Here is a 19,798-nt window from a genome sequence, read left to right as displayed (position 1 = left end):
AAAGCACAAAGTCAGCAGGGTAATGGTTTTCTAATCCTCTTTGGTTACGCTTTGGTTCTGGTTGAAATTGAGGAAGACTCTTTTATCTGATTGGACGACGCAGGCTGTTTATATCAAAGATAAAGTAGAAAATATTCACTCTCTCTGTACCCAAACCTCGGAAAGTCCCCGCAGTCTAACGCCGAACCTATTAGTCCCTTCTTGTCGACCCGGTCGTGAGCTCGGACCTACAGGCCGCTAAGAGGAGTCTACTAAAGGAGAGACGAGAAGCTGGTATCCATAAAGGTAAAAGAATGGAATGTCAGAAAATGTGTGCCAAGTATCCCGGGAATTACTGACCAGGCTTTCTAGATTGGAACGTTCTTAAATGTCAGCTCCATGACTTAATTGAGCATTATGAAGGGCCAACCCCTGTGCGTTTCCCCTTCAAGAAGAGCTGGACTGGCCCTGTATAATGTATAGCTAAATCAGGATACTTATTGGAATAACAATATAATATAAAGTTAATTTCTTGAGTTTTGGAGTTTTATGAGAGCGGCTTGGTTTGCAAATACACGTCTATAATCGTTATATGGGATTAGAAATGCAGACACTGGAAGCAAAGAGTGCGAATGCGTCTGATCTCATCCATACAGTAATGCAAATAAAGGGGGTTTCACATTTAGTAAATTGGCTCTATACAGCGTGTTTTAAGAGATAACATAGAGATAACATAGAAACATACGTAGAACCTGCAGGCAGATCGGCCCCATTTGGCCCCCGTCTAGTCCAACATTTTTTCCCGCTGTAAAGACTCAAACCTTAATCAGTCGTTGGTCTCGTCTTAGATTCAGGAGCCGTATGTCTATCCCATGCATGTTTAATACCCTCACTGAATTACCCTCTACCACTTCTGCTGGGTTGCCCCCTCAGGGTTTTTTTTGTCAAACATATATATGAAAGTTAAATTCCTCTGCAAAGGAACCAGTTGGTTCATCTTATCTTTCTCTGCTTTTGGTGATAAAATATACAACGGAGTTCAGTACACTCGCCACCCCCCAGTCGATACCTTGTTAGTATCCTAGTCCTGGGTTACCTTGCTTTACCCGGTGTCAGACCTGGGGGGTTTGGGTATATCGTAGACACTTTGCACAGAGACGGTGGGGATGGAGTGGAGAGCGGCGTTATCTCTTTATCCTTGCATTGTGTGCTCTATTCTTTAAATCTACGCAAAATATATGTTTTCATTTATTCTATATGCAGGGTCCTGTTTCAACATGGCCGGAAGAGAGCAGGAACAGATCCAGCCGGTAATCCCCAGTCATCTACTATTTTGGGGCTTAATGATTAGTCGGTCTAAGTAAATGTATCGATCAGGAGCCCTTCATCAATATGATCCAACCTACAGCAAACTCATCACTCCATATGTACATTCTACCAAGTAACCATTACTAATCCACCCAAACACCCATCACTCACACTTCCATCCAACCAATGTACCACCACTAATCCACCCAAACACCCATCACTCACACTTCCATCCAACCATCGCACCATACTTCCATCCCACCAAGCAGACATTACTAATCTACCCAACCACCCATCATTCCATACTTTTATTCATCCAATGTACCACCACTAATCCACCCAACTACCCATCACTCCATATGTCCATCAAGCAAGCAGACATTACTAAAGTACCCAACCACCCATCATTCCATACTTCTATTCATCTATTCATCCAATGTACCACCACTAATCCACCCAACCACCCATCACTCCATATTTCCATTCAACCAATGAATCATCACTAATCCACCCAACTACTCATCCTATCTAAAATTCCATCATCTTGCCCATCATATCAATCCAATAACCCACATCCCAAACCCATAAAGAATCCACCAAACTATCTACTCAACCAATGTATTCATTCCTCTATTCCATAGCAACTATATCAATTCAAACATCTAACAGTCTGTCCAGCCACACTCTCAACATTCCTCCCATTCATCTACCAGTTTGTCCATTCCTCCACCCATCAGTTTCTTCCTCTTTCTATCTATTCTTTACCATTTTCTCTCGTTCAGTCAGCTACCCACTCATCCTCCCATCAACTTTTTGGTTTTCCATACTTTCATCACTCATCTATCCACCAATATATCATTCCACGAAGAGGTTATTTCTACTCAATTGAGAGGGGCTAAAATGTATCGAAGATCATTTCAGTCCCTAGGAGACCTCTGACCATGGCTAATCCATCTGTCTCTACAGGAGAATGCATTGTATCGAATGGCCAGGCTTCCTCTCGTCCAGTCGTCCTACCAGATACTCACATTTGCCTATCAAGATATAAAGAACCTCAATCCATTGGTGGGATATTTTTGCAGCATGTCTGAGAGGGGCGCAAAAGCTGCCAGCCACGTGGCCGCCAAGTGCGTGGCCCCTGTCCTGAGTATCATGGGACCTCAGAGTGAGTAGCTGGGCCATGTGCTTGATTCACAGAAATGGAGGGGCATATTCATGGCTCGACAAGGTGGGGGAAAAGTCAAGGCAAACGTTAGAAATAATTATTTGTTGTATTTTCGCAATAAGTCTAGACAAATCTGAACGTGAAACTTTTTTTGAAAAAAATATACCAAAAATTAATAAAACAAAACATAATTAATATTTAAATACCACTAAGTTTCATAAATATAAGATATGTTTTCTTTTTAACAAATGGACCCCAAAATAATAATAAACAAATAAACAAACAAAAGCCGTTACACTGAGTTTTTGGATAACTTTTTAGTTTTATTTTTGTAAAAAAAACAAAAAGTATGAAAACCTACGGAGCCTGACCTTAAAAAATCTATTAGTAATTTCATTTACATGAGGGTTTGGGAAGAGTTAAGAGGTTTTTTTTTAGATTAGCGCATGCTCTGCGGGAATTTCACGTGGCATTGTCCGTGATGGTAATAACAGGGCGCCACGTGTTGGTTTGCGCCTCCCCCCCTCCCCTTTTTCTGTTCCGTGGCAATCAAATCAAAACGTGCAATCGTGTTCTGGCCCCGGCTTTCATCCACCAATCGTGCGCCAGAGGCCGGCTGTTTCGGGGCACACGACCAATGTGTTAGTGGTACGTTAGGTATTGCCATGTGAATGATTATACAAAATACCGCTGCGATGCAAATGGGACGCGCGCCCCGGCTCGGCGGGAGCCACTCCACGCAGAAGGGAAATTCAGGGCCGGCTAATTTAACACTGGCCACTGGAAGCAAGAAATAATTGCCTTTCAGCCTCAGGAGGCCAGGCCCGGCTAATAGCTCCTTTTATTTAAAAGCTTCAGACTTGTTATCCGAATTGTGAGAATGTTTGACCAAAAAAAAAAAAGGGGGGGGGTTATTATTCTTCCCTTTCATCGCCAGGAGACAAAGCCATTTAGCTACGAACACAGAGGTCCGTAATGAGGATGAGCGGAGAGAGACGTTAGCAAAAGAGAGAGAAAGATAAATGGGGCTCTTACTGTATGAAGCTCTCCAATAGGATTGAGTTTTATACAGCCGACCTTCTGGAGGACACGGAGAGCTTGTGATGCCCCTTTGTAGATCCCTGGTAGGATCTCCCCTAGAGTACTGTGATCAGTTCTGTAGAGCGGATCTCCGGGAGGACATGGAGATCTAGTGATCCCACTTTATAGAGTATTGTGATCAGTTGCCATCAACTTCACTCTTCATGAGGAGACAAACTGACCCAGAACTCAACGGCCAACTTGACCACCAACTCAAATGACTGACGACCCACAATGTCCAACTTGACATTAACGCTGACATAACTTTTTATGAGCAGATAAGTTGGTGCTCAGGTGAGGTCATGTTGAGCGGTTTTAAGTAAATTCGTTAAGGTGACCTCTAAAGCTCGACCAACCAACCTTTGTGAGCAGACCTACCATGTACTGTGTTGTGGGACACTGACGGAACCAGAACATTAGGCTAGTAAGGTGAAGGTAACTGTGATGTATATAACAGAAGGATTGGCTGCCAATTGTGTGGATGTCATATCAATCTCTGTTTCAGTCTCCACCATAAACAAAGCGGCTGTTTGGATGGTCGATGAGTTGGAGGTCAGGCTTCCTGTGCTGGACCAGCCAGCAGATGAGGTACGATGTCCAGCAGAGACTGCCAGTATTACTTTGCGGGGTGTTAGTTAGCCATTTTTACCTTTCTTGACATTTGTTTCAAGAAAGGTAAAATGAAGCTGATGCTATACACACATTGTGCCACTAGGTCTCACTGTCTATCCATTTTTTGTGAAACATGGTCTCCTTTGTCCTTCTCAACGCAGAGAATGGGCAAAGGGCTATACGTTGGTATTGGTCGCTATAAAGGGAGTCTCCTGTAAAACAATCCACCCTGAAAGGCATTTGTGATTTTAACATGGTCAAGGTTGTGTAATACATATAATCATAAGATAGGGGTAATATAGAGAACTGAAATAATAAGGGTGTCAACTTGGATGGCTTGGGGAAAATGACGGGAAGAGACAAATAGATTATAGAGAGCAGACACCAGGAAAGAGGCTATAAGCTAAATTATGTTTTTTTGAAGACAGGGTAGTGGGTAAGTGAGACGGAGTCCAGTAGAGGCCAGTCTGAGGTGCGTGCATGGGACAGGTGTAAGGCAATACCCAACAAAAGGCAAGGACCAAGTAAGGTCCTAGATGAGTATGCAGGTTAGATGGGTCAAGAGGCTCCTATTTCTCAGAACATCTTATATTTCTACTTTTCCACCCCCTCTGACCCTGACCTTTTGTCACCATCGTGTCCTGCTTTGTCCCTGCAGGTGGTCTCTGATTTCCAGGACAAGTTGGTAGACACCGTGGGTGCCATGAAAGGTCAAGTTCTGGAGCGGCTGCAGAACTCAATGGACAGAGTCAGTTCCTTGGCTAGAGATGCGCGTGATGCTGTCTCTCTGGCCGCTTTCACCTTTAGGGCTCAAGGGCTCAAGGAACTGGTGAAACTGGGGGCCGAGCTTGTGATGTCTCAGGCTGAGGAGCTATTGCATCAATACTTTCCGGAAACGGATGAAGGTGAGACATAGCATCTCATCTGCACAGGGATTTGGGACCTAAGTGGGACTGGCCAAACTAAACAGGGATACTTGGCAGACGTGCTGCGATCCCCCAGCAGCAAATTGCCGTTAAGCAGAACTGTCAGGACACCTACGCCTCCAAATGAGTTATCAGCCGTTCTGTGGGCTGAAGATGGCGTCGGGAGAACGTTGCCCCGGCCCTAAGCACTGATTGTTCTTTGAGTCCTGTGCTTGGCGTCTTTGTTTTTGTTGCCTGTCTCTACGACTCGCTGATTTTGCCCAGGAAATGAAATGCAATTATATTTAAGCATGTGCTTGTAATGTTCTGCCTGCCCTCCAAAGCTCTGCAGGAAGCCGGTAACATTATCTGTTCCCTTCGCTTTTGCTGCTAGGTAGGACCATAGTCTGGAGGTTCAAAAATGGACACCTGGGATTCACAAGGTGGTCACTACCATGTGGACATCGTAGGTGGTCCTTTTATTTCTAGGGTATAGGAGGCTGCGAAGCTGCCCTTGTCACAGAGCCTCATTTCGGAAACCTTTCTAATGTTTCAATCATCTCCAGCCAAAATCTCAGTTTGGTTGCCTGGCACACATCTCAGACCATCTGATACATGTACAAGTCTCCAACATAGAAATTATAACTAATCACATTGGGAATTAGTTCCTTTCAAATGTGACACTGTGTCTATAGAGTCCTGGATTTATAAGAAGCCAGCACCGGGCTCTGCAGGGGTGGATCAATGGCAAGAAGTCAAAATCAGGCTCTGCAGGGGTGGGGTCATTGGCACCAAGCCAGCACCAGGTCTACAGGGGTGGATGAGAAGCAAAAGGAAGAAGCTGTGCAGCACAAGTTGAAAGATTTTTTTTAGATTAATCTGTCTCATGTGGCCAATATTCAGCATTAATTCGTACCTTTTACAGGCAGAAAAGAGAATGTGGGCAGTTATGAGACGGAAGAAACAGGGAGCGCCACACCGAAGCTTGTGTCCGGGATTCTGCATTTCATCAATGCCATCCTAGCACGTGGTCTTAGAAGACTCAATCCTGTCCTTGACTCGGCCTGGGGACTTCTGCACGGCCTTATCAACCTTCTGCGCAGCTTATCCTACGAGGTAGGACCTCCTTTACGCTACAAAAATATAAACTATTCCAAGACCAAAGAATTCACACCTCCATAGAGGGGCATTTTTATTTTAGGGGGTGTGGCGACAGCTGGGGATTTACGTTTTATGTGACTTTTTGCCCTATTCCTGGGAGTCGTTTAGAAGAGGAATAATAGATCTTATTTACACAATTTAATTTATAAACCAATTTTCGAAGAACCCCCTGAGTTAGTCATGGGAACACCTGTCCTGTGATTGTTGCTCCAGGGAGCTCGTTCATTACGTGGCTGGTGGAAGTAACTTGGGCTCCCCTGCTTCCGAGACAGCCGCAAGGTGGAAGGCCTAACGACTCTCCTCTTCCATCACGCTCGTAATCACGCTAACCTTTAGAGACTCGGTTTTAAGGTGTATATTTAGACAGGAACACATCTCCTGCTTTACACGAGACAATCGCTGAATGTATCGATCGCCTGACCCCCCCTTCCAGCAGAATTAGATTATAGTCTGGTTATGTCACAGGACGCGGAGAGCGCAACATGTTTTAGGGAACGCCAGAAGGAGAGCAGAGGCAGCAACAACGCTGAGTGCACATAGATACAGGAAGATAAAGAGATGGGAGAGGAGAGACAGAGGGATAAAGGCAGAGGGAGAAAAGAGAGCTATAAAGGGGAGAGAGAACTACAGAGAGATAAAGAAGGAGAAAGAGGAAAAGAGAGACAGAGGGAGATAAAAAGAGATAGAAGGGGAGAGAGAGAGAACTATAGAGAGACAAAGGGAGAAAGGAATAGAGAAACAGAGGGAGAAAAAAGGGAAGGGAGAACTACACAGAGAAGAAAGGATAGAGAAAGAGAGATACAGCTACAGAGAGACGAGGGAGAAACAGACACCAACAAAGAGACAGAAGGAGAGATAAAGAGATATATACCCTCTAGAGGACCAAAAATGTGTTCCTTCTCTGTCATGTTGGTCACACTGATCCGGGGCTCTCTGAAGAAGTCTCCAGTGCCCCGGAACCAGTGCAGGTCTCAATCACAGTGGCCCTGTGATTGGCAACTTTGACAGACACTAGTTGCTCCGCCTGTGTTCACCTGAGGAGATCCTGAAATCTAAGTTTGTGGGAGAACTTTGGAGTCTCCCATGAGCCCCAGACCAAGTTTTTGGTGTCAATACCAACCATTTAACGGTCAAGTGATGTGAGCACAAAATACACATAAACCTCTCCAAACAGTAGCACCAAACAGGCCAGCTCTTCGAGACAGGAGCTTCGATTAGAGCAATTGTGTGCTTAATTAAATATATATATGTTGAGAAACACATAGCGGCAGGACGACAGAGGGGAAGGTGTATGGTCATAGACTTGTTGACTTGGGTTCCACCAGATGCCCATTGTGACCTCAATGAAGCGTGTCCTCCTTTATTGGCACAGTGTCTCTTATGCCCTTCTGTTAGTTAATGACGGATGAGGGAACCAGGAGGAACCACTCAACATCATGTTTTGCACTCTGTTCCGAGCTGAGAAGCGGCGGACGTGCAGATCTGTCCTGGGCTGTCCCCAAACAATTTCCTGTTCTTATTCCCGCGTCCCGATAGTAAACAAATCAAGAATCTAATCCATGAAATGGTTTCATGTAACGAGACATCGCCTTCCAAGAAGGACATGTCCTTCTTCTACCACTTTAAGGTCAAATGCTTGAATTGGGTAACAATCTATAATTATTATTAGAGAATGTGGTTGTATCCCATCTTAACTGTTCCTATTTATGAAAATTATTGGGGGAAATGAAACATTTTGGTCTCAGGATTCCATCTGTGGAATGTATCACATCTTCACATTTCTAAGAAATAACACTTGGATAACGTGCTAAAGAGGACGTCCAGTGAAACCAAATATTTGCTTTTCCAACTACAAACATTTAATGATTTAACAAAATTGTTAATGTATGTTGAGGACCAACTGACCGACGGATCCTCCCCCACCGCTCTGGTCTCTGGACTCGTTAGATGTTATTCTAATTCGTGCGATTAACAGATAAGGGCAGCTCTGGGTTCTGTTCCTCCAGGATCAAGGGCTTCGTAATGTTGTGTTTCTGATGCACCAGAACAGACCCTGACGGTGTAGACAGCCCATAACAGAGCCTACGTGACACTCGGAGGGTCTCCTTAGTCCTACCAGAGGTGTCTGGATACATAAAGAAGATGTCTTCTCCTTTCATCTGCGGGTGGGAGGAGAAGACGCAAGCTTTGATACGTCCCAGCAATGGTGTCCATAAACAGCCCTATTGGCTGTTCCCAGGCCAGCACCAACAATCCCTCTGAGATGACATACGTGAATAACTTCAAGGGCATGAGATCCCACCATAAACAGAATATATAGATAAATTCAACGTTTATAATTACATGTTATGCAATTTTCACATATTTTATTGCTTTATAACAGAACTTGTTTGGTTCCTTCAGTTAGATCATATCCCGTATACTGTTTTATGTAAAGGATAATGGACGCATGGAACTACTTTCCAGCAGAGGTGGCCAGGGCGGACACAGTAGTCTGCTGTCCTGAAAAGGAAATCCTTGCTAAAGTTTTGTGCTTTTTTAGATGGGAAACGGACAAAAGTGGATGGGCAATTTTTTCCTTCCGTGTTCCCAGAACGTTGCGTGTCCCACCCCAGGGATTTCTAATTCTGCGCCCCCACGCTTCATGCATCCATTCTTCATGTTTTGTGGCACGTACCCTACTGTACAGAATCTGCCGTTCCAGCCTGCGGCGCGCTCTCTGCCTCTGTGGCCCCCTTATAATTTATCACTGTCATGGTACATGTGACGCGTTAACCCTTCAGCTGCCGGGTTAACCCTCTGGACGGTGTTTTGGGATTTTGGGTCTTTCAAAAAGGTGGCATTTAGATCAGACCACCAAATAATCTACATTAATAAGAGATCACCAATTGTCAAAGGGATTGTGCCAAGGGCTATAAGAGTGGTGATTGTAGCCAAGGGTCGGCACCAACGTTGGTCATGGTGGACATTTACTGGGGTGGTGGACCCAGTTTGATGGACCTTCGCTTGTCGCGGAGACCGGTGCCCTTTGAGGGACACCTCGCCTCTCCTTGGCCGTAACCCTATGTATTGTCATGGGTCACACCCCAAAATGTAATAGACCCTAAAATCCAGATCATACCGAGAACGGTTGGAGATGGAGACGGAGATATTTTATACCAAGGGTCGGCCAAATAACCAGCCGGCCTCATTCAACATGCGACCCAGCAAGTGGTTAATTAAACCGGTCCTCTCTGCTTTTTCCTCCTCGTAGCCAGAGCGCGAGCTGGAGATAGTTTGATCGGCTTTGTTCTTCTTCCAGTAGTCTGGAAGCGATTAGAATTAATTGCAGGCAGCGATCGGGGAAGAGGGAAGCGGTGATGGCTTCAAAACGTCCCTGAGAAAATGTCTCGGGCTTCGAGGAATGCCAGCGGTGGAAGCAAAGCGTTCCGTTCCAGAAAGCCGCCGAGGGATTGGTTGGTGCGTTTACCGGTGACCAGGTGTCCTCACCTCTTCCTCAGAACCCTCTAAGAAGAAACTTTTTTGCTTTGCTTTAAATGTTATTCTCAGAAAACGACACTTTGATACAATTATTGGAATAAACACTCTTGGATACAATGTTACATCACGCACACTTTGGTTATTCATCCCACCCAAAACAGCGAATCTTTCCCGTTCTTTTACCAGGAACCTGTATAAAAGTATTAAATATATATATATATATAAATATATACCCGCGTTTTATGGTAACACTTTACCAGACTCAGCATTTGGTTAAATCCATTTTTAAATGAATAGAAAGGTGAAAGCGAAGCAGAGGGACTGAGAGCTGATGGTGGGAGAGGGAATCTGTGTTTATATGAAGTGCATGGTGTATAATGTTGTGAGAGTGAGTGCGAGTCTGTGCTACTTGGTTTATAATCCAGGTGGCACCTATACTTGTTTATCATCCAATAATACACTAGGTGGCGCCCGGATATTACGCATTATTTACCCACCCTGCTGTTTCTATACACATTATCGGGGCTTTTAGGGCTGTAGAACCCTGCGATCCCCTCATACCCAGCAAACATTCTGGGCTCCTAAAAAAGAGGGGCAACAGGGGAGGAAAGAGGTACACAGTGATATGGGACACAAAGAGGGACTGGACAAACTAAAAAGGGACACTTGGCAGATTTAATGCTAACGGGACCCCCTCCCAGCACAATATTTGCCTGCTATAGGGGGCATCTGTAAGCATCCCAGCCATTGGAAAAATGTACCGCCCCTGCTGGATACCACGGCATGGCCACATTCTAACTGAGATGTGGCCTTCCGTGTCCTCGGCTCCGTACCGGCGCATCATGCATTGCCCGCCCTCCGCTGTTACATATCTTCCTATGATGCCACATACATACATGTCACATACATGCCTTCCCTCCCCCACCCCGGCAGGAGGCTGCGCGCATGGGACTGCTCGTGTATCCGAGCATGACAGACGAGAGCGTGTATCTGTGGACACATGAACACGGGCCGCTTCTCACATCTCGAAATAGCTGGCCAAACAAAAGCCGTTATTTACTATCATCCTCCTCTCCCACAATCAGCCTGATCCCTCCACTGTGACAGGGCGCAGTCAGACAAAGGGCGAGCGGGTGCCAGCATGTGACACGCAGCTCCCTGACCCAGAAAGAAATAATCGCAGGTGCTTACGGCTCCCGGGGCGGAGGGGGTTAAATTACAAAGAAAAAAAAACAACACATGCAGAAAATTGGGGTGGAAAAAAGTGGCACCAAGTCCTGCAGTGCACCCGTAGGGGTTAATTTGCCCTACGCCTCTGGTCCTCCTCGAGATGCTAATTACATAGACAATCCAGTTGGCCTTTTGAATATTTTTATTTATTTTATTATTAAAAAAAAAAAATTAAATTCTGCATAAATTTCATTTTTGTTTTTTAAATGTTGACATAGTGTTTGGTAAGACCCCCGAGACTTATCAACGTCCGTCTCCAACACCCCAAATGCCAAATCACACGCTACCCCTTTTGTACGAAGCTGAGGATTTCGGAGCCCATTGTACAGCGCCACAGAGTATGGTGGCGCTATACAAAAGAATAAATAATAATCACACAGCCCGGCTCTCCGTCTCCTGAGTCATGGAAGTGACTCACGCAAAGTCTTTGTGCTGAGTTGGTGCGCAGGTACACCTGCCAAGAGCCGTGGCCCCGGGCTCCGAATTCCATTCTAGACACATTGCCGGGATTCCGAGGATTCCTTTCTCCGGGTGAATAAACCAACAGGTGAGGCTGGAAGAGAAGTCATTCCGGAGTCCTGGCCCCCATCAGACACAAGAACATAATAAACAGTTGCGTAACGTGTCCCGGCGACTGTTTGTGCGTGTAGCAGGCGGGTAACAGAGCACGGCACATGTATGACAGATAAATGACGGACGCTTCCTCCTAGAAACTCCGTGGCTTGATTCTGATTTGTGGTTTGGATCACGCAGAGATTTTTCCTAGCAGTCAACCAGTAGGCAGAGGACTTATTCTACCCCTTTAAGGGAGGTGTAAGCAGAGACTTATTTACCCTGGGCATTACCCGTGCCACAGCCACCGTGACTTTAAGGTGCTCATCCTCCATAGGGGCAGTTAGGGAGATCAGAGTTCTCCATTGGGCGACCAGCCCATTGTGCCCGGTCGCCCAAGAGGGCAATTTGACCACCCCCCACCCCCCGGTTGGACCTGCCACCCTAGGCATATACAGTATAGGCCAAAATCTGTCGCTGGGTATAAGGTCAGACATCTCTTTTTTTCCTGTAGAAGAGCACCAGGCATTGGCCCAGTGTCCAAGATGGTCAGCCTGGGCTTGGCTGCATCTAAGGAATAAATTCAACGACTTACAGACCTTTCTGTAAGTAAATTATAAGGGTTCTGAGGGCCATGGATGTGTTTAGTTTTTAATAAATAATACCGATGCTGGGTTTCCCAGAATCCTTTCTGCTTCACAAGAATCCATTCTGGACTCCCTGACCTTTCTTTGCCCGGGAGACATGTACCATGTCGAGGACTTGTCTGAAATTGCTGCCATTTACAGGAAATGCTAGCGGGCTGTTCTTTTCTCTCTTTTACAGGACTAATCTCTTTAACAGCAAATAATTGTGTATCTTCATTGATGCCCATAGGCCGGAGAGGAGATAATGGCAGCCATTTCCCTCTGAGAACATCAACTCTTCTCCTACTTCTTATGAAACCCTGACCATCGTTGTCAGGGGGTTTCTGTAAAAGTACAGTACATATCATCAGTGTATCTATGCAGGAATAACTTGCGTTGATTCTTATTTCCCCAAACAAGCAAGCACCCATGTCTGTGTCTGGAACCACCTTGGAAACGTAGGACCTCTTTTGGAACATCGTTGGATGGCAGGACCAGCCCGGAGGTGTCTATCCAGCCAGAGGCAAACTCCAGACGTGTGATCGCCGCTGGGCTTCCCATCCATTTCCCATCTTTGTTGCGGCAGTTGTCAAGGATCTGTCATCTTCTAGGAGACACACGGTGATGTCTGTCCTTGGTGGGACAATCCTACAAGTCAATGTCCACTTTGAGATCTAGGAGCCTACAGCGTGTAGACATGTCTACCTACCTGCGCAATTAGCTATCTCTATGTTACTGTTAAAATGTGTCCGTTCAGGATGATAGAAAGATCCATACATAAGTTCTTCTGCCCCACGGAGAAGGAAGAATCCACCCTGACCTTAAGCTCCTGGAACATGCCCCACTCGAAGGCTGGCAGCAATAAAAAGGTGTTAGTTATTAATCTGGAAGTCAAGACAACCTTAACGGGCCACCTTACTACGGGTCTAAGTTACCTCTCCGAGAGGGGAATGTGTAACTTGTGGTCCTGGGGAGATGCGAGACTCCACCACATTCTCTGCTGGTTAAATATTGACAAACGTCGAGAGTGTGGAAATTTACATCGTACTTCTCTCTGCAGGAGGCCGTCTGATGTCGTTTAAATCATTACAGGAGTGGACAGGGGAATGCGAGTCAAGATACTGTTTACCGATTAAATAGTCATCCATGTTGGCTTTCTTTTTTAATTTATAGAATTTTTGGGAAATTAATCCGGAGCCTTGTTGTACCTGACACGCCGTATGTGTGTAGGGTTTAGTTGCCTTCAACCCAATCTGTCACAGAGGGGGTATCAATTTGGACCTCAAGACTATTTTTTTCTTGGGCTAATATGGAGATATCCACCGTTTCTTCAGTAGATAGTTCTAGAGGAACCGCAGCTCACCCCAAAGGACAGCTGTCTAATATTCTGCCGAACGGGAAACGTTCTTTTTTCCATGTCAGTTAAGGAGTTTTAATCAAAGAGACGGAACTTAAGCTCATGGCCCTTGGGCCACTTTAACTATTATCGGTCTCCATTTTTTCTTGGCTTGACTCACCAGTAAAGAAACAAGTCTTATAGAAAGGGGCCCATGATGGTTCATGGTGGGGGGGGTCTAAAAAATGCCACCATTAATAGGTGTCTGGAGAAGCAAGCGCTCAACCTGTTCCCGTGTATATCGTCTCTGGACAGTCACGTCAAATGGTTTATAATCCAAATTAATGGGAAAGAACCTGGAAGAACAACACAAAATTCTAATGTTTACAACGTTCTAGAACCTATTATCTATGAGACTCGTTGGTATTTAGGATGTTGATGAGGACCAACGGTTACAGGAGACGGAATATCCATTAATGAATGTTTTTTCTGCAGAAGGAGTTGTGACGGATCTCGCTCCTGACTCCGGCATTGTCATTCTATGTTTAGATCATGGCAGGGGACGATGAGACGCGGTGTGCAGGAACACGCAGGGGACCTTGTTTTTCTGGGTTAGTTAAGACGATCTCCAGGGAGGTTAATCGTTACATTCCCACGTGAGACAAAAGTCTCATTGCAGCAGATATATAGAGCAACAACGACAAAAAGAGAGACCCCCCCCCCGTTGGTCTAATGGCTTAATGATGAGAGATGGGAGAACATGAATCCATGAACCCAACGAGACAGCATAGTGAGATCTACTGACTAGGGGATGAGACAGCGGCGGGTCTGTATGTAATGTAGGGGATGTGACTGCGTTATCAGGACTGGTCAGACAGCTGCGGGTCTGTATGTAATGTAGGGGATGTGACTGCGTTATCAGGACTGGTCAGACAGCGGCAGGTCTGTATGTAATGTAGGGGATGTGACTGCGTTATCAGGACTGGTCAGACAGCGGCGGGTCTGTATGTAATGTAGGGGATGTGACTGCGTTATCAGGACTGGTCAGACAGCTGCGGGTCTGTATGTAATGTAGGGGATGTGACTGCGTTATCAGGACTGGTCAGACAGCGGCGGGTCTGTATGTAATGTAGGGGATGTGACTGCGTTATCAGGACTGGTCAGACAGCTGCGGGTCTGTATGTAATGTAGGGGATGTGACTGCGTTATCAGGACTGGTCAGACAGCGGCGGGTCTGTATGTAATGTAGGGGGTGTGACTGCGTTATCAGGACTGGCTCATATATATATGTAAATATCGGGGATATTCTTGCGATCTCTTTTTCTCCGCCGCGCTGAGGACGGAGCCGGTGAATCGCCGTCTGCCTGTTGTGCCGATCGGACTCATTTATACCGCTTTGGCTTTTTTAGGAACATAAATCCCCAGCAACACAAAAGCCCCTCCTGCAGGGTTTAAATGCCTGCCTGTACTCGCCATGTGCCTATGGATTTCTGTCCAGCCCTGCCACACAAAAACTCCCCACGCCGAGTCTAGCGATCGGCCGCCGACCAGTCCCTTTATACTCGTAACGATTGGCCGCCAGCCGCTCGGGTTGTCGGCCGTTGTATATATATAGATCCACGTGCTTCCGTCAGCCGGCCGAGCATCATTTTTTTATTTGGCTTCTTAACGTGGATTTTCAGAAGCTAATAGGATTCTATAAATACCCCCTCGCCTCTCGCCCGTACGGGGAACAGGTAGATGAGACGAAAGGGGGGCTAGGAAAGTAGGGTTGGGGGGGCAGGTTAGCCGACGTCGGACATTTTTTTTATATTAATTGCACAGCAAGAGCTCATTAATAACCCCTTGGTGTCAAACTTATTCTTGGGTTGGTCATAAATGTTATGGTTTTTGCATCTTTGACCCCGTTGGGTTCAGTTTTAGGTCTATGTTGACTACGAGTCCTTACTGGCTGTTGGTGGAAAGCCTTCCAGGTTCATGAGCCGGTAGACCGGACCCTTTTGGCCCGTCTTGTCTGTAAAGACCTTAATCAGTCGTCGGTCCCACGCATGTTTAAATCCCCTCACCGTGACCTCCACCACTCCTACCCATCAAAGGGTCTTCGAGATTCCTCGAAAGGTTGGGTTGGCGCGAGCCTGAATCTGGGGATTTTCCAACGAGTCGGCTCCTCGGCGTCGGTAAGAAGACCGGGACTTTTCCATAACCGTGGGTGTCTGTGAGAGGCGTTAATTGCAGGTAATTAGGCAGGAAGGATTACGCCCGTCTGATTTCCTTTTGTGTTAATTAACGGAATTTATTATTTCCTTATTCCCGTCCTGTGTCGGTTTTTTGTTTGGGAGATTTTATGAATGTGATACTTAAAAAAAACAAAAACGTGTTGTCAGAAAGAAGCTCATCGAAGAAAAAAAAACCCACGCGTTTCACATGTAACACAAAAAACTAGAACCTGCCCGCAAATTGGCCCTATTCGGCCCATCTAGTCTGTAAAGACTCAAAACTTAAACAGTCGTCTTGTCTTAGATTCAGGAGCCGTATGTCTATCCCGTGCGTATTTAATACCCTCACTGTATTACCCTCTACCACTTCTGCTGGGAGGCAGTTTCACGTATCTCCCACCCTCCATAACATCTCAGACTCTGATCCTCTAGTGTTAGATTAAGGCCTTTTCTCCCAACATTTCTCCTCCTTCTGAACAACCGTTTCTCGTAATGTATATTTCTATTATGGTATCAATACTGACAATATCTTATAACAACAAGGGGGGGATATTTCCCACTGCACCTGCTTTCATGAGCACCTACTGCAAAACAGGAAGTGGAAAGTGTGAATATAAATGTCTTCCCCCAGCATAGCTCAAATCTGGGGAAAATGTTTGATTTTAGAACCTTAAATCCAAATATATATATTTAATCAAATTAAAGATGACGTATGTAGGAGGAACCTCTGTCACAGAGAGCTTACACTCTAATTGCACTTTTTCCAAATCATGATTACTAAAGAGCCTTATTTCGGGAGTCCATTTGGTTTCACAACCCAGCTGAGGAGATAATAAAAGCCTGGTGAGGACAGTCTGTGCCGGGAGAAAGCGATCGCGTGTGCGGATACCGGTAATGACGGCCTGCGGGGCGCGGCGCTCATGGAAAGATTTTACTTCATCCAAAGGTGTAAGATGCAGCTCACCTCTCAAGGTCAAAGGTCAAGTACCGGTGAATCTCCCCACTCGTAGCTCCTCATATAGACGCCGAGGGAAGTCAGGAGGCAATGGGACCTCTGGACGGTTGTCGTTGCACCTGCCCCCTCCGTAGTTAATGCCCCAGGATGATGAATGTTGTTACCCCAAGTTTTTGGCATCAGCAAACTCCTGAGTTCGTGTTCCTCTTTAGCCACCCCCTTTCGAGTTACAAAACCGTTCCTTACTTTGGTTTCCACGAACCCGGTGATCTCAGCCTCGTTATGAAGATGCTCAGAAGGCTGCCCTAGAAAATACCTCCGGGGGGTTACATGGTGCTCCGTATAATAAACCATTTCTGTGGAATTAGGGTCCGTTACCTTTCGTTACGTACTCCGAGCAATTGCTCTTAAGCCCCCGCGAGTGTTTTCTGAGAGGTGGCACATTGTGAGAAGGTGTCAGGTCACCTACTGTGGTGGGCTTCAGGCGAGGGGACTCCGGTTTGGCCGCCGGCCATGGGCTCCATTTCACCTACTTCCACGGCCTTCTTGAGGTCAGCTCCAAATATCTCCCAAGGCCTGGCCGTGCCATAAATACAGATAATTATTCTCCCAAATAGATGATTTCGTGACCCAAATAGACGATGACGTCGGAGGAAAGTGTTTTGTGCTATTAGATGATGAGGCGCGTTGACCGGCTCGGTGTTCTGCTTCTATTTTGAGTCTGCTTTTGTCCGTAACTCCCAGCGTCCTCAGACCCGTTCTAATTCAAGGGACCCGTCCACACTCCGAGGGCAGATCTTTTGGAATACTGCAGATTTTTTTATCTTTTTTCTATTTTCTCCTCAGATGAAAAGACTTCTGCGACGAGTAGCGAGGAGTCCATTCGGGTCAAGAGAAGACTCAAAACTCACAGAGGGCTTGAAGAGGAACAAGCGGGACCCACCGGCGAGACTGCTCCGCTCCGCGCCCAAGAAGAGGACCTTTTTGAAACCCAAGCACTCTGTCCACCAACGTGATGTCTCGACCAGCTTTGCCGCTGCCAACGGAAGACACGGCTCGTCGGAGAGAGTCCGCGGCCTGCAGAAGACGCAGAGTCGGGGCGGTCCATTTCAAAGCTCCACGTTGTGGGAAGACTAGGAAGACATGTTTGAGCTTCACATTGGCCTGTTATCACCTGTTATCTTCTTACCAACATTGGAGGACACCAGAGGCCCCCCGAGATGCTTAGAAACTAACATGTAACTTGTCCAACACCGGAGCCATTGGGTGCTCAGGACCCATTGGGGCAACAAGGTCGCCCAGCATCCATTGGGGCAAAAAGGTTGCCCAGCACCCATTGGGGAAGCCAAACACCCTCTTATTTTGACCCAGAGTAGATTTTTATTTGTTACTTTATCTCCACTATAGACCCCCCCCTTCCAACCTTGTTTACAAACTTTTAAATGAAGAAGAGACCTCTGGGTCCTCAAGGCGTACGTGACACCACAGCTTTTCTTCTATGTTGCCCCGATAAAAGGTAGCGGCTACCGTGACTGATTACTTTATGGCCGAGCTAAATAACCCCCCACCCCCGCAGACATTTATGAGTCATTCTAGGGTGATTAAAACCCAGGGTTTCTCTATCTCATGCATGTTTATTTATTTATTTTTACACACAATAGCCATTATTTACCTATTTCTAGGTTATTTTGGTCGGAAAGAGGACAAAAACAATACACAAGCTGAGAGTGATTAGAGTTATTGTCCTGCAACAGCTGGGGTTTTATTCCTTGAAGGTCAGTTGAGGTCAGGAATTAAATAACCCCTGGTGGCTTCAAAATTGCCCCCTCCGTTACATAGGGAGGTCACACGTGGGGGTTTTAACCCTACGGGTGCTCAGAAGGTACACAAAGCATCACATTCTAATCTCATTAACCCTTTCATCTCCGTACCAATTAGTTCACATTCAGCATTTCCCATCACTGATATAAACCTCCTTACCTCCGCTTCGTCAATTACATTGGGCGACCCTCCAGCAATGTCTGCCCGTCCGCGTCGGCCCCCCACAGATCCGTGGCCAATGCTTCCTAAAGATTTTGCGTCTATAACTATTTTCTAAATGATTTTGGGGGGTATTTGGGGATTATTTTGTCTTGGACAGCCTGCCGATCAATGGCGACCGATGAATTTTTTTTCAAAAATGTCTTCCTCGGTCTTAATTGCCACCTGTTACAGCCTTGCCTCCTATATAATTAGTATATATAAATACCGGTATATATATATATAAAATGATTTGGAACCTAAACAAAAGTCCTCGGAATGCTGTGAAATTAGACAAAATTACATTTTTTATTTTTAGTAACATTTCACCAAAATTGTCGCTAATTGCCATATTTTAAACCCCGGCTGGTCGTTTTTGGAGGTGCTGGGGGCAGATACACTGTGGCAGGGGGTAAAGGGTACATCACCCGGGGCAATATGCCGAGAGTCCCGGAATGTGCGTTTAAAATACCATTAATGAGTCCGTTTACCCCCTTTGGGGCAGGTTTGCAAAAGACGTAAATTCCTTTGGTTTATTCGGGGAGTCTCGGGGTTACACGGTGTGGAGCGCATCTCTTATTCTCTGCGCTGATTGGATGATAAGTATTCGTAATATTCACTCATTATATAGCGCTGTCATATACCACGGTGCTGTACAATGGGGTTTACTTACAGATGTTACAGTGATTCAGCTAAAGTTAGAGTTCCTACTAGATACGAGAAGCTACAGGCTTCCCCGAGAGGATCAGAGGCTTACGTAAGGGCGTTTTCATTTACACTGATGGTAGTAGGTAAGTGGAGCAGCCTCCCAGCAGTAGTGGACTGTACGGCTCCTGAATCTAAGACGAGACCAACGACTGATTAAAGGAGAATTGGGCGACTAGACAGGGGCCGAACGGGGCCGATCTGGGGGCAGGTTCTGGGTCAGTTTGGTCTTGCGATCAGTAAAATCCAACTCCAAAGTCCGCTGATCCTCCGACCGCACGCAGAATACGGAAGATCCCAAAACCCAGGATTTCACATTAAAACCTGGTTTTCATCGTTAACACCACGGGCGAGAATCGGAGAGTTTTCAGTGTTTGACTTTTATTTTTTTTTCAAAAATACGGCTTTTATGTACATATTAATACATGTGCAAATTTATCGAGAAGCCAACGGTTTTTTGTGTAAACAG

The 19,798-nt window shown here is 45.9% G+C and overlaps 1 protein-coding gene across 1 annotated transcript; it reads left to right on the top strand.

Moving 5' to 3' along the window:
* Positions 1-180: 180 nt before the first annotated feature.
* On the top strand, positions 181-17,742 carry LOC128504379 (perilipin-2-like). The gene is made up of 7 exons (XM_053474414.1): positions 181-285; positions 1,243-1,289; positions 2,254-2,452; positions 4,038-4,120; positions 4,803-5,049; positions 5,975-6,165; positions 17,452-17,742. The coding sequence occupies exons 2-7, from the start codon at positions 1,257-1,259 to the stop codon at positions 17,740-17,742; spliced, it is 1,044 nt and encodes a 347-aa protein (XP_053330389.1). The 5' UTR covers positions 181-285; positions 1,243-1,256.
* The last annotated feature ends 2,056 nt before the right edge of the window (positions 17,743-19,798 follow it).

Source organism: Spea bombifrons, chromosome 9 (genome assembly GCF_027358695.1).
Source record: "Spea bombifrons isolate aSpeBom1 chromosome 9, aSpeBom1.2.pri, whole genome shotgun sequence".
Lineage (NCBI taxonomy): Eukaryota > Metazoa > Chordata > Amphibia > Anura > Pelobatidae > Spea > Spea bombifrons.
This window is presented reverse-complemented; position numbering and strand designations above follow the sequence as displayed.

What these genes read in the sequence shown, in the direction of transcription:
- LOC128504379 (XM_053474414.1), top strand. Translation starts at nt 1,257, where the DNA reads ATGGCCGGAAGAGAGCAGGAACAGATCCAGCCG. An exon ending in TGGACCAGCCAGCAGATGAG is followed by an intron (nt 4,121 to 4,802) that starts GTACGATGTCCA and finishes TTGTCCCTGCAG; the next exon opens with GTGGTCTCTGATTTCCAGGA. An exon ending in CTTTCCGGAAACGGATGAAG is followed by an intron (nt 5,050 to 5,974) that starts GTGAGACATAGC and finishes TACCTTTTACAG; the next exon opens with GCAGAAAAGAGAATGTGGGC.